The sequence below is a fragment of the Mustelus asterias genome, unplaced genomic scaffold (assembly GCF_964213995.1).
Source record: "Mustelus asterias unplaced genomic scaffold, sMusAst1.hap1.1 HAP1_SCAFFOLD_47, whole genome shotgun sequence".
Taxonomy (NCBI): domain Eukaryota; kingdom Metazoa; phylum Chordata; class Chondrichthyes; order Carcharhiniformes; family Triakidae; genus Mustelus; species Mustelus asterias.
This window is the reverse complement of record NW_027590122.1, coordinates 1,136,349-1,150,065: the sequence shown is the minus strand read 5'-3', so window position 1 is coordinate 1,150,065 and position 13,717 is coordinate 1,136,349. Positions and strand designations below refer to the sequence as shown.

The following is a 13,717-nucleotide window of genomic DNA, read 5'->3' as shown; positions in this document are numbered from 1 at the left end:
TGTGGGTAAGAGTTGACAAAGTTGTGCTAGAAATTAAAATCAAATAGAATGTAAATGGTGGCGGTAAAAGCAAAATATTGCGGATGCTGGAAGCTAAAACAAAAACAGACAATGCTGGAACATCTCAGGAGGTCTGGCAGCATCTATGGAGAGAGGATAGAGCCAAGGTTTCGAGTCTGGATGGCCCTTTGCCAGAGGTCTGTGGATCCTCAGTTAATGAGGATATTGAAGTTTCAGGGGGAGATATTTTTGGAATCTAAGGGAATGAAGGGCCATCAGGATACGTTTGGAAATTGATGTTGAGTCCTGAGATTCGTCCTGATATCCTTAAATTGTAGAGGAGACTCCATGAGACATGTGAGCCAATCCTACTCCATTAATTCCGTTCCCTGCAGCACCAGATGTGATAGGGATCACCTCTGTTAAAAGCGTTGGTGAGTGTTCTGAGGCATTGAATTCGAGGCAGCAACATTTGTGGGGGAAAGTGATCAAATGCTGCAAATTTCAGGTGTTCAGTTGATTTGCTTTGAACGTCATGAATACTTTTTCTTGAACATGTTATTATGAAACTTTAATGCAGTAGGAAGTATCATTATTCATTTTGACAGGAGAAATCAGCAAAGACAATGTAATATCAATTGCTGTGGGCAAAAGATGGGCTTCTGGAGCCAGTGTCGTTGTTTCTCCAGGAAACCGGATCTGCTTGCCCTGAGGTCATCACCATGTTTCTGTAGTGCAGCGGTTATCACAGGAGCCAGGTTAATTCTGTAAATATCTGGTTAGAACGAGGAATGATAGGGAGTGTACATCATAGCATTTGAACTTCAGTTCGAAAATTGAAGTCCATCACCTTAATTCCTGGGCAGGGAATACAGTCTCACTCTTTGTAATCCTGTTATTTATATCATGATGCAAAGATGCCGGCGTTGGACTGGAGTGGGTACAGTAAGAATTCTCACAACACCAGATTAAATTCCAACAAGCCTATTTGGAATTGCGAGCTTTCAGGAGCACTGCTCCTTCATCAGGTTGTTCAACTCGGCAGTCAGAAATTCAGCCTGTGTGTGCTCTCGAAAGGAGCCACTTGCACACACGGTGCTTTACCCCAGCAACGTTTTCAGTTGGTAATGTCTCTGCTCGTTGTTCATGACGAAAACGACACAGCACACACTCCTGCACTCAATCTGAGCTGTTAGACCAAAAACTCAAATCTTAGCAGCTGTGGGATTCGAACCCACGCCTCCGTCAGAGACTGTAGCTTTAACCCAATACTTTAGACCGCCCGGCCACGCTAGCACGTGAAGCATATCGCGATCATGTTATTTAATTATAATGTTACTGAAATTCACTAAAAGCAATGGAACTTGGAAAGGCCATCCGGAGGCATGAGCTGCTCCTTCACTGATTCAGGTAAGTCTGAACTGCGTCACAAACAGAAATCATCTCACGTCAGAAACACAATGAGCTGCAGTGAAGGGACGGCATCATTTAAACTTTCCTTAAGCTCTTCTCTTCCGAATTTCCTGCCAGAAATGACAAGAGAACCTCCTGTTGAATTTGCTCAAGGACTGCACTTCAGGACACGAGGCGAAATTATGTTTCAGATGTTCATCCAGGCAATAACTGACATTTGTTTTCACAGTTTGGATGAGAGTAATAAATCTTCAATTCCAGACCAGTAATCTAAACAACAGGGAAAGAGTCAAACTCTAACCACCAGACCAGCAGCTTACAGCGTGTTTTAGAATTTAATTAATCCCCGTTGCTTTTCTTCCTTTAATTTTCACGCCAGACCACTTTCACCACAAACAGCTTTCTCCTGCAAAATGACACCTTCTCCTTCAACACCAGTGATGTCTTCAGCTAATGACAGCATACCACGAACACTCCAGTGCAATTATCACTTTCGCTTCCGACGATTCGAAACCGGACAGAAATATTTCCAAATGTTTTTCAATGCAGAGTGAGGGAAAAGTTTCATTATTTAGTGTCAATTTAATCGGTAAACTCTGACCCATTACCAGACAGATTTTACCTTGCAACAACATCTCAACCGTTAGTACTTTGCAGCCTATCACTGTCCTCCTCTTTCTGTGTTTGTTCTTGAACTGTTGCACATGTGAAATTTCCAGCTCTGATATAAACTTGCAAACCTCACTCGGCTGATTCTAATAGATCTGCTTTCGATCAGAGAGTAAATCAGATCATTATTAATGGTTTGCTGAGAGCAAATAATCTTGTTTTTCTGAGCGGGAATTAAAAGCAGACATCACTGGGGGAGTGCTGAACACAAACCACTGGACTACCAGGGAAACCGATGAACTGTGTTTTTCAAACTGACTTAACATATATCCCATCGCTTATTATTTTCATCTCACATTTTTTTCACTTGCGACACATTTCTCCTTCAAAATGTCCTGTTTGGATGGAACATAATTGCCCCCTTCAGCCAATGACAACACGGATTGAGTTCGTTGAATCATGGAATTGACAGTGAGGTGAAATGGTCCTACAAGCTGCTGAAGTTTAGGAGGATGAGGGGGGATCTGATCAAGGGATATAAAATTCTAAATGGATAGATAAAGTAAAGGTGGATCAAAAGTTTCTTCTTATGGGGCAACCTCGAACAAGAGGTCACGTGTATAATTTGAGAGCTGGTAGATTTAAACTGAGATGAGGAGGAACTACTTTTTGCAGAGGGTGGTGAATTGGTGGAACTCGCTGCCCCATAGCGCGGTGGAGACTGAATTGTTGAATGATTTCAAGAGGGAATAGATATATTTCTGATATAGAAAAAAAACATTAAAGGGATATATCTGACCCATTACCAGACAGATTTTACCTTGCAACAACATCTCAACAGTTCGTACAATGCACCCTATCACTGTCCTTCTCTTTCTGTGTTTGTTCTTGAACTGTTGCACATGTGAAATTTCCAGCTCTGATATAAACTTGCAAACCTCACTCGGCTGATTCTAGTAGATCTGCTTTCGATCAAAGAGTAAATCAGCTCATTATTAATGGTTTTCTGAGAGCAAATAATCTTCTTTTCCGAAGCGGGGATTGAAAACATACATCGCGGGGATGGGGGGGGGGGGGGGTGCGGGGGCGGGGTGGTGCCTGAACACAAACTACTGGACTTTTGGAAACCGGTGAACTGTGTTTTTCAAACTGACTTAACATCTATCCCTTTGCTTATTATTTTCATCTCAGATCTTTTTCACTTGTGACACGTTTCTCCTTCAAAATGTCCTGTTTGGATGGAACATAATTACCTCCTTCAGCCAATGACAACACGGATTGAGTTCGATGTATCACGGAATCGATGATACGTGAAATTGCAGAGGGTGGTGAGTTGGTGGAACCTGCTGCCCAATAGCGCGGTGGAGTCTGAATCGTTGAATGATTTCAAGAAGGGATAGGTATAATGCTGATAAAGAAAAACGCATCAAAGGGACATGGAGAACAGGTGGGGATCTGGATTTCAGACGAGCGAGAGATCAACCCCCATGATCTGATTGAATGGCGGAGCAGGACCAAAGGGCTGAATTTGCCGACATCTGCTCCCAATTCCAATGTTCCCATGTTTCTATTTGCAACTTTCAATTTTCAAGCCTTCCAACCTCTTCACTGCGGCTCTGTTGAAATATGTGTACCGTACATCCTCTGGTTCCCCTTCACCCACAACGCATGTGAGTCGCGCAAGTAACTTTGTGATCGTCTCATTCTGTAGTGGATTCATTCTGTGAATCTCTAATTCCCTCATTTATTTTCTCCTGGTTTCCACCCTCGCAGATGTTTTTATGTTTCCTCACTGCGAGATTTCACTTGGATTAAACTTCCTATTTTTCTAAACATTCCCAATGTTAATGAAAGGTCATGGAGGTGAAAGTTCATCTTTGTTTCCCTATGCACACACGCTGTCTGACTTCTTGAGTGTTTCTAACATTTATCACATTTCAGTGCAGATGCCTGATCCGCTTTCAGATGGTAATGAGCTTATATTTAGTTGGCGTGGCTGCTATTCGCGATTGTGTATTGGTCTCGGGGTGTGATTCCTGCTTTCGGTGTTAAAATTCGCAAGTTTTCAAGAAGTTCTAGGTTCAAATTCTGAACAAGTAGTTGTTTTGTAACGGAGAAGTTGTCAATTTTGTTATTTTATTTCCCGTGACATGGCGGAATTGGTTCACTTGGGGTATGATTTGAGAATCTGAGCACACACTGCAAGGCTTCTGTTCGCATAACAAACTCACAGAGAATCCAAATATTTACAAAAGGTGGCAATGCTTGTGGACACTCACTTAATCCTTATTCACCCATTCAGATGACCCCATGCGTGTGGGTTCAGACAGCTGTTTTATGTATATTGGGTTGTGGGTGTCTGCCCCACTCTCTGTCCCTCTCTGTCTCTTTTTGTCACTGGAGACCTGTCTCAGACTCTTTTGCTCCTCAGTCTCTCGGTCCGTGCATCGATCACTGTTCCCTCTTTTGCTCTTTGCTCCCTCTATTCTCTCGCTGTCTATGCTTAATCAAGGTTCACTGGATTTAATCCTGTGATGAGACGGTTGTCTGCGAGGAGAGATTCAGTGGGACGAGCCTGTTTTCTCTGTAGATTAGAATAATGCTCACCATTAGAGCAGGGAACCTACAACATAGCAGCCAGCTGCAAATGGACACTCAAAGCATTTCAGCCACTTGCTGTTGCTGCCGCATAGAATGAAAAAGGTCACATGCTTTGAGTGATCATTTGCATCTCGCGGCTCTGTTCCTGGTTCTGTGGTGTAATGGTGAGCGCTCTGGACTCCGACTGCAGTAATCGGAGTTCAGAACTCGGTGAAAGATTTTTTTTTTGTGCAAACCGATGATGCGTTTGCTGAAGGGCATTTAATTTTAAATTCTCTGGAAGTGGAAATCTAAACACTGAGGAAATTTCAGCAAATTCCACCACAGTCATGTTGCAGACGATGCAGTGAATGACACTTTGGCGTCTTTTCATCAGCCCCAGAGAACGATCGCTCAAGAATAGAAAGCGCTGAGGGGCAGGGAAGCCACAGTGGGCAAGGGGTGCACCTACAGGAGTCATTCACTCAGTTATCTGTCCCAATTTAAACAAGAGTTCGGAGGCGAGAGGCCAGAGTACGAACCGTTGCACCATGGAATCGACAGCACTCTGACCGAAGACAGTAGACTTTCTCCAAAAAAACACACACGTACCTACGCACTCTCTCCCTCACACGCACCCACACACACACACACACACACATACACTTGCTCAATAATTGCCAGACTGTCGTCGAATTGTTCTTGTGTGACGCCAACTTCTCCTTTCATTGAAGAGTGGCGAAAAGATGAAAATCACTGACGTTTCAGGCATCTGCCGCCAGAGGCTCAGCAATGTGTATTGTAATAGCAGTTGAATTGGCTGACAAATTGTTCTCTCGATTTGTACTTTACGAGAAAATTAAACGAAACGCCCTTCAGCATTTCAATCATCTACAGTAGCATATTGCAGCAAAGGTCCGCCGAGACTTCAACTCGGATCGTGGAATTTAAATTCTTGATTGCTCACCATTACACCACAGAACCGAGCACGCAACAGCCCCCTGAAAATGGTCGTTCAATACTTGTGCCGATTTGAACAGCAGGGAGAAATATCAGTCCTGTTGCATAATCCCGTCAATTGCGCACAGCAATTCATATTTACATTCCCCTTACTTGTTCCTCTTGTAAAAATGAGTAAGCTACATTCAAATGCACTAAATTTCACTGTAACTCACCATATTCAATGAGCAATATTAGCATCGAACTGCACGAGCAAAAGTCCCAACCAGGATATTCGTGCCCTTCCAATTTAGTTGTGACCCGTCCTTCTTGTACAGGTGCCCTCCTCTCTTGAAAACTTCCCAGTGATCCAGGAACATGAAGCCCTAACTCCTGGACCAGTCCTTCAGCTAAGCGTTCACTTGTACTATCTCCCTATTCCTAGTCTCACTGGCACTAGGCATTGGGAGCAGCTCAGAGATTGCCACTCTGGAGGCCCTACTTTTTAGCCTATTTCCCAACTCCCTGAAGTGCTCTCGTAGGATCCCACTGCTCTTTCTATCTACGTCATTTGCACCAATGTGTACAATGACATCCGTTTCTTTATCCTCCCCTTTTAATATGCCTCCTATCCGCTCGGAGACATCCAGTACCCCAGCACCAGGGAGGCAGACTACCATCCTGGAGTCCTGTTCGCACCCACAGAATCGCCTGTCCGTGCCTCTAACCGACGCGTCCCCCATCACTATTGCTCTCCTAATCCCTCGCTTTCCTTTCCGGGCCACAGAGCCTGATTGTGTGCCAGTGACCTGGTCACTGTGGCTTACCCCTGGAGAGTCATCCTCCTCCACACTATCCAAAACAATATACCTGTTTTGGAGGGGGACAACCACAGGTGCCCCCACCACTAATTGCTCACACCCCTCCCCTCTCTCACCTGTCGCCGAGCCCTTCCTATTATGCGAGACAGCCACTGGAGTACTCTCTGGTACGTTACGCTTATGACCTTTACTCCTCCTAACTGTAACCCACGTGTCTTCCCCCTGAGGCCCCGGTGTAAGTACTCGCCTATAACTCATGTCTATTTGTCTCTCATTGTCCCTAAGGTCATCAAGCCGCTGCTCCAATTCCCTGACACGGTCCCTCAGGATCTGCAGTTCGACGCACCAGGCTGCTCAGGGAGACGAGAGATGAAATCGCTGGGCCTCTGACACAAATCTTTGTCTCCTCACTGGACACAGGTGACGTCCCAGAGGATTGGAGGATAGCTAATGTGGTCCCGTTATTTAAGAAGGGTAGGAAGGAAAACCCAGGAAATTATAGGCCGGTGAGCTTGACGTCCGTGGTCGGGAAGTTGTTGGAGAGGATTCTTAGAGATAGGATGTGTGCGCATTTAGAAAGGAATAAACTCATTAACGATAGTCAGCATGGTTTTGTGAGAGGGAGATCCTGCCTCACTAACCTGGTGGAGTTTTTTGAAGAAGTGACTAGAATGGTTGACGAGGGAAGGGTCGTGGATGTCGTCTATCTGGACTTTAGTAAAGCGTTTGTCAAAGTCCCTTATGGTAAGTTGGTGCAAAAGGTTGGATGTCATGGGATAAAGGGGAAGGTGGCTAGATGGGTGGAGAACTGGCTTGGTCACAAAAGATAGAGGGTGGTAGTGGAAGGGTATTTTTCCGGCTGGGTGCCTGTGACTAGTGGTGTTCCGCAGGGCTCTGTATTGGGACCTCTGCTGTTTGGGATTTATATAAACGATCTGGAAGAAGGTGTAACTGGGGTGATCAGTAAGTTTGCGGACGACACAAAAATGGCTGGACTTGCAGATAGTGAGGAACATTGTCAGAGGCTACAGAAGGATATAGATAGGCTGGAAATGTGGGCAAAGAAATGGCAGATGGAGTTAAATCCTGATAAATGCGAAGTGATGCATTTTGGTAGAACTAACGTAGGGGGGAGCTAGACGATGAATGGCAGAATCATAAAGTGTGTAGATACGCAGAGGGACCTGGGTGTGCAAGTCCACAGATCCTTGAAGGTGACGTCACAGGTGGAGAAGGTAGTGAATAAGGCATATGGCATGCTTGCCTTTATAGGACGGGGCATAGAGTATATAAGTTGGGGTCTGATGTTGCAGTTGTATAGAACGTTCGTTCGGCCGCGTTTGGAATACTGCGCCCAGTTCTGGTCGCCACACTACCAGAAGGACGTGGAGGCTTTAGAGAGAGTGCAGAGGAGATTTACCAGGATGTTGCCTGGTATGTAAGGGCTTAGTTATGAGGAGAGATTGGGTAAACTGGGGTTGTTCTCACTGGAAAGAAGGAGGATGAGGGGTGACCTAATAGAGGTGTATAAAATTATGAAAGGCATAGATAGGGTGAACGGTGGGAGGCTTTTTCCCAGGTCGGTGGTGACGTTCACGAGGGGTCATAGGTTCAAGGTGAGGGGGGGGGCGGTTTTAAAACGGATATCAGAAGCACGTATTTTACACAGAGGGTGGTGGGGGCCTGGAATGGGCTGCCGGGCAAGGTGGTGGAGGCAGACACACTGGGAACATTTAAGACTTATCTAGATCGCCACATGAACGGAGTGGGAATGGAGGGATACAAAAGAATGGTCTAGTTGGAACCAGGGAGCGGCGCGGGCTTGGAAGGCTGAAGGGCCTGTTCCTGTGCTGTATTGTTCTTTGTTCTTTGTTCTATAAACCATGCTGCGGTAAATCTACTGAACAACATCAGCTTATCACAGTTCTGCTTTCGTCACATTGATGTAAAAATATGAACAATTTCATATAACAAAGAACAAAGAACAAAGAACAAAGAACAATACAGCACAGGGACAGGCCCTTCGGCCCTCCAAGCCTGCACCGCTCATGTGCCCACTGGACCACTCTTTTGTATCCCTCGATTCCCAGTCTGTTCATGTGGCTATCTCGGTAAGTCTTAAACGATCCCAGCTTCTCCGCCTCAATCACCTTGCTTGGCAGTGCATTCTAGGCCCCCATAACCCTCTGTGTAAAATACGTCCCCCTGACATCTGTGTTGAACCTTGCCCCCCTCACCTTGAACCCGTGACCCCTTGCGTTCGTCACCTCCGACCTGGGAAAAAGCTTCCCACTGTTCACTCTATCTATGCCCTTCATAATCTTATACACCTCTATTCGGTCGTCCCTCATCCTCCGTCTTTCCAGGGAGAACAACCCCAGTTTACCCAATCTCTCCTCATAGCTAAGACTCTCCATACCAGGCAACATCCTGGTAAGCCTTTTCTGCACTCTCTCCAAAGCCTCCACGTCCTTCTGGTAGTGTGGCGACCAGAACTGGACGCAGTATTCCAAATGTGGCCGAACCATCGTTCTATACAGCCGCAACATCATATGCCAACTTTTATATCCAATAAAGTCTATCTCAACAGACTGGAAGGAGAGTGTGACTGTAGATAATTGGCGCTGTGCACATTGCTGTAATCAGTACCTGGGAGAATCAGGCAGATGAGATCCCGATGGTCTCGTGGTTAGGATTCGGCGCTTTCATGGTTGCAGACTGCCTTCGATATATTAAGATTTATTGTTTTTTTAAACAAACCAGCAAGACTTCCTGGTCCAAAGCAGCTCTGACAATAGCGGTGGAGTGAGATTTGCTTCCGAGTTGGAAATGTCATCTGTGCAACAGGTCAAGAACAAGCACAGATAGTGAAGGGCAGTGATAGGCTGCAAAGCGCTGACCATGGAGATGGTGATACGAAGCAAAATCCTGTTTGCATTGACAGGAATATCACTCATTTCTGGATAAAATTATCGGGCTAAGTAACAAAAGAACTTCTCTCTGAATGAAACACTCAACTATTTGACTTCTCCTGATTGCTAACAGTTTTCATTCAGAAATCTGGAATTGTGAGATGAAGAAAGTGGGATGGAGAAAGTCTCAGTTTGAGCGGTGTCACTGCCGGAGGAATGGAGAGCTGGAATTCAAATAGGAAATCAGCAAAGTTTAAAATCAATGGCGCCCAACGTGGGGCTTGAGCCCAAAGCTTTGAGATTACATCTGATGTGCAACCGACTAAGATAGCCAAACTACTGCGGCAACCCTTGCACCGATTCTTAACGTGCATGACGCTAAATGTTGTTCGAATCTGGTGTCTCAATTTGTTCTGATTACAAAGTTTACAATTAATGGGCCAACAGCATCCCCAAGGTTACCAAAAGAGAAAATGCTGGGTAATCCCTGCGGGTCTGCCAGAATCTGTAAGGAGAGAAAGGAGTTGACGTTTCGAATCCAGGTGACCTTTTGTCAAAGCTGACATTCCTAACTGAGCTTTGACAAAGAGTTATCTGGACTTGAAACATCAGCTCTTTTCTCTCCTTACAGATGTTGCCAGACCCGCAGAGATTGTTCAGCATTTTCCCTCTTGGTTTCAGATTCCAGCATCCACAGTAATTTGCTTTTATCTCTAAGGTTACAATGCGTTCCTCTCAATCATCAATACCATCATTCAAATCTTCTACTTCTTAGCTGCACCTCCTTCAAACATTACAATCTCCTCTCACATCTTTCATTCTGATCTTTTCTCTGTAATATTTCAAGATTCAACTTTTGAACTAATATGAAATATTTTGTGATGGTAAAAAGGGTTAGTTATTCAGGGTTTTGTGATGGAGAGGGTTAGTTATTCAGTCGTTCCGTTTCTTCGAAGCAGTTGATAGATTTGTGCTAATTCAGGGAAATAAGGGATATGGGGTTGTGCAGGATGCCGGTTGTGAGGGAGATCAACAATGATTTTACCGAATGGAGGAACAGGCTCTAACGAAGGAGCAAATGGCCCACTCCAGCTCCAGCACGCGAGAGGTCCCGGTACGTAACCCGGCAGGAACACAGTTGGATCATTCACATTAAGGGTGTGCGGAGTCTGCATGATGTCAGATTGCTCAGCATTATGCGAATCTCAAAGTTTCACCAACTCAGATGGTTTTCGGAAAATCAGAAGTTGCGCCAACTCAAATGCTTTTAGGAAAATCGAAATGTTATATTTTAGGATGCAATGGCAGGAAATAAATACTTCTATTGTTCGTACACATATTCGCAACTCATTCAGTCCACAACAGAATTTAATGTATTTATGGATGCCGACTAACATAGTTCATCACCATCTGAAACATGCCTGATAGTATTGCGTGTGCATAAAGACAGACATAAGTGAAACTGTAATTAAACTGGAGGAAATGGCGCACATTTCCCAGAAACATCTTTTTAAAATTGTTCCTCATGATAAAGAAATTGGAAAGACTACTTGGACCGATGAGGAAATCGAGACTCAGTGCGGACCTGCTGGAATTCCTATCGATACACGAAATTTAGGCGCCAGAATGTTTCACAAACAGAAAAAAAAGAGGGATCAAGTATAACTAACAGATCATCCTTAAATCTCTTCCCTTGAACGATATTTGATTTTGCTTAAAAGCTGACTGCGGTCAATCTCACATAAGCAGCATGGCATGTGTATTACCCAGTGACTCGATTTCTTTTGTTGGTCAGTCATGTTTTCAATTCAATGTTGTATGTTATAGAGATATTCAATTCAGAATGAGGACATCTGTGTTCAATAGATGCATCGTAATTAAATGTTGAATAACGAACAAATATTGAATATAACTGGTTGAAATTATTTGACAAGATGATGCATTCATGCTTGAGCAGAAATCATTGCTCCCTTCGACATTTGCCGGACGAACGCTTTTAAATTTTGAAATTCAAGATAAGTTGAGACATCAGGTTGAAAGTAACGGTTGTTTTCTTATATTGAGGTACATGGGCTCTCAGTCTAACCATTAGAACCTGCAGCAACAGAGCGGAGTTGAACAATGCAGACAAACCGATTGTACATCTCAGAGATATTAAATTCAGAATTAGGACCGATATATTAAAGAATTGGATAAATATTAAATATTGAATGAAGATGCGCAGTTTAGCTGGATTGGGCATGCGAAATTTCCCCTTGTGTTAGATAGATTAGCCATTTGAAAAAAGCAACGTTACGGGGGGAAAAACGGGGGAAAGGGCCTCGTTACGATACCCTGGCATTGCCGCAGATTCGTTGGGCCTTTTCTGCACTGTAGGGATTCTATGATTCAATGAAATAAATGCTGAGTATCATTGGTTGAAATTATTCGCAGCAAGATCAGAATGAAATGTTATTGATTGAGCAGAAATGATTGCTCCCTTCGACATTTGCCGGACGAATGCGTTTCAATTTTGAAATACAAGTTGAGATGTCAGGCTGAAAGTAACGGATGTATTCTTGTATTAAATTATATGGGCTCTCAGTCTAATCATTATAACCTGCAGCAACACAGCGCAGTGGAACATTGCACACAGGCCAGTTGGCGGCACTGTGCTGTCACTTGTTTCTGTCGTGTACTGGTTATCACTTTCACCTAACACGCAAAACGTCCCCGCTTCGGAACTGGGTAGAAGTATTCATTAAGCTTTCTCATGAAGGGTGAGGAAAGCCTGTATGATTTCAGTTTGTTGCTGAATATGATCCAAATCTCGATGTTGCAGCCATCTTATCATTGCTCTGAACTCGGCCTAAAATGCTTTCTCCAAAATCAGAAATGCTGAATTTCATGACGCAATGGCAGTAAAGAAACTTTCCTATTTTGACACCGTGCACATATTAGCATCTCGTTCATTCGACAACAGAATTTTTGGATTGATAGGCACAGACTTATATAGTTCATCACCATCTGAAGCATGTCTAATAGTAGTGTGTGCTCAAAAAGACAGAGACAAGTGATGCTGTAAGTGAACTAGAGGAAATAGTGCGCAGTTCCCAGAAGCATTTTTTTGAAAACTCGGTCTTAATAATATGGAAATAGGAAAAAAACACTCGGACAGATGAAGAAATCGGGACTCAGTGCGGATTTATTGGACTTTCCTATCGATGGACCGAATTTCGGCACCTGAATGTTTCACACCCATATTAAAAAAGATTCAAGTAAAACTAACAGATAATTCTTCCATCATAATAACTTTAAAACATCAGAACTAGGAGCAGGAGCAGGCCGATCTCGCCCCTCGAGCCTGCCCCGCCATTCAATAAGATCATGGCTGATCTTTTCATGAACTCAGCTCCACTTACCCGCCCGCTCACCATAACCCTTAATTCCTTTACTGTTCAAATATTTATCTATCCTTGCCTTAAAAACATTCAATGAGGTAGCCCCAACTGTTTCACTGGGCAGGGAATTCCACAGATTCACAACCCTTTGTGTGAAGAAGTTCCCCCTCAACTCAATCATAAATCTGCTTCCCCTGATTTTGAGGCCATGGCCCCGAGTTCTAGCTTCACCTGCCAGTGGAAACAACTTCCCTGCTTCGATCTTATCGATGCCCTTCATAATCTTATAAGTTTCCATAAGATCTCCCCTCATTCTTCTGAATTCCAATTAGTGTAGCCCCAGGCTACTGAGTCTCTCCTTATAAGCCAACCCTCTCAACTCCGGAAGCAACCTCGTGAATCTCCTCCGTTCTGCCACCAGTGCCGGTATATCCTTTCTCAAATAAGGAGACCAAAACTGTACACAGTACTCCAGGTGTGGCCTCACCAGCACCTTGTACAGTTGCAACATAACCTCACTGTTTTTAAACTCTATACCTCTCGCAATAAAGGACGGAATTCCATTTGTCTTTCTTAATTACCTGCTGCATATGCAAACCAACTTCTCGAGATTCATGCACAAGGAAATCCAAGTCCCTCTGCAAGGCAACATGCTGCATTTTTTTTTACAATTTAAGCAATGGTCCATATATCCAATAGGTTATAGACCTTTGCAGGAATCCCGTATTGGACCTCATTAACGCTTCAATCAAGGGCGTGGGTGTTCACTATGAAACCCAGACATCGAACATCTGATTTGCTTCTGTAATGGTTTTAGTGTCCAACACGTGAATTTAGAGTGAGATTGACATCAAACCTTCATTGTCTCAATCAGTCTCTGTGTTTGTGAGAGTGTGTGTCATAGTGTGCATGTCTGTGTGTGTCTGTTTGTCTGCATGTATGTGAGTGTGTCTCTGTGCATGTGTTTGTGTGTGTTTGCCAGATTGCCTGTGGCTGTTTGTGTATATCTGTATATGTGTTTGTGTGTGTGTGTGTGTGTGTGTGTGAATTTCCCTGTGCCTGT

At 44.0% G+C, this 13,717-nt stretch overlaps 2 protein-coding genes across 2 annotated transcripts in view; both read left to right on the top strand.

Annotated features, from left to right (window-relative positions):
- The window catches only part of LOC144483173 (uncharacterized), a 950,558-nt gene that overhangs the window by 682,354 nt on the left and 254,487 nt on the right, over positions 1-13,717 (top strand).
- The window catches only part of LOC144483174 (T cell receptor alpha chain MC.7.G5-like), a 60,507-nt gene continuing 57,112 nt past the window's right edge, over positions 10,323-13,717 (top strand). The window contains 1 exon segment of the mRNA XM_078201969.1: positions 10,323-10,388. Coding sequence (XP_078058095.1) covers positions 10,323-10,388 — 66 coding nt within the window.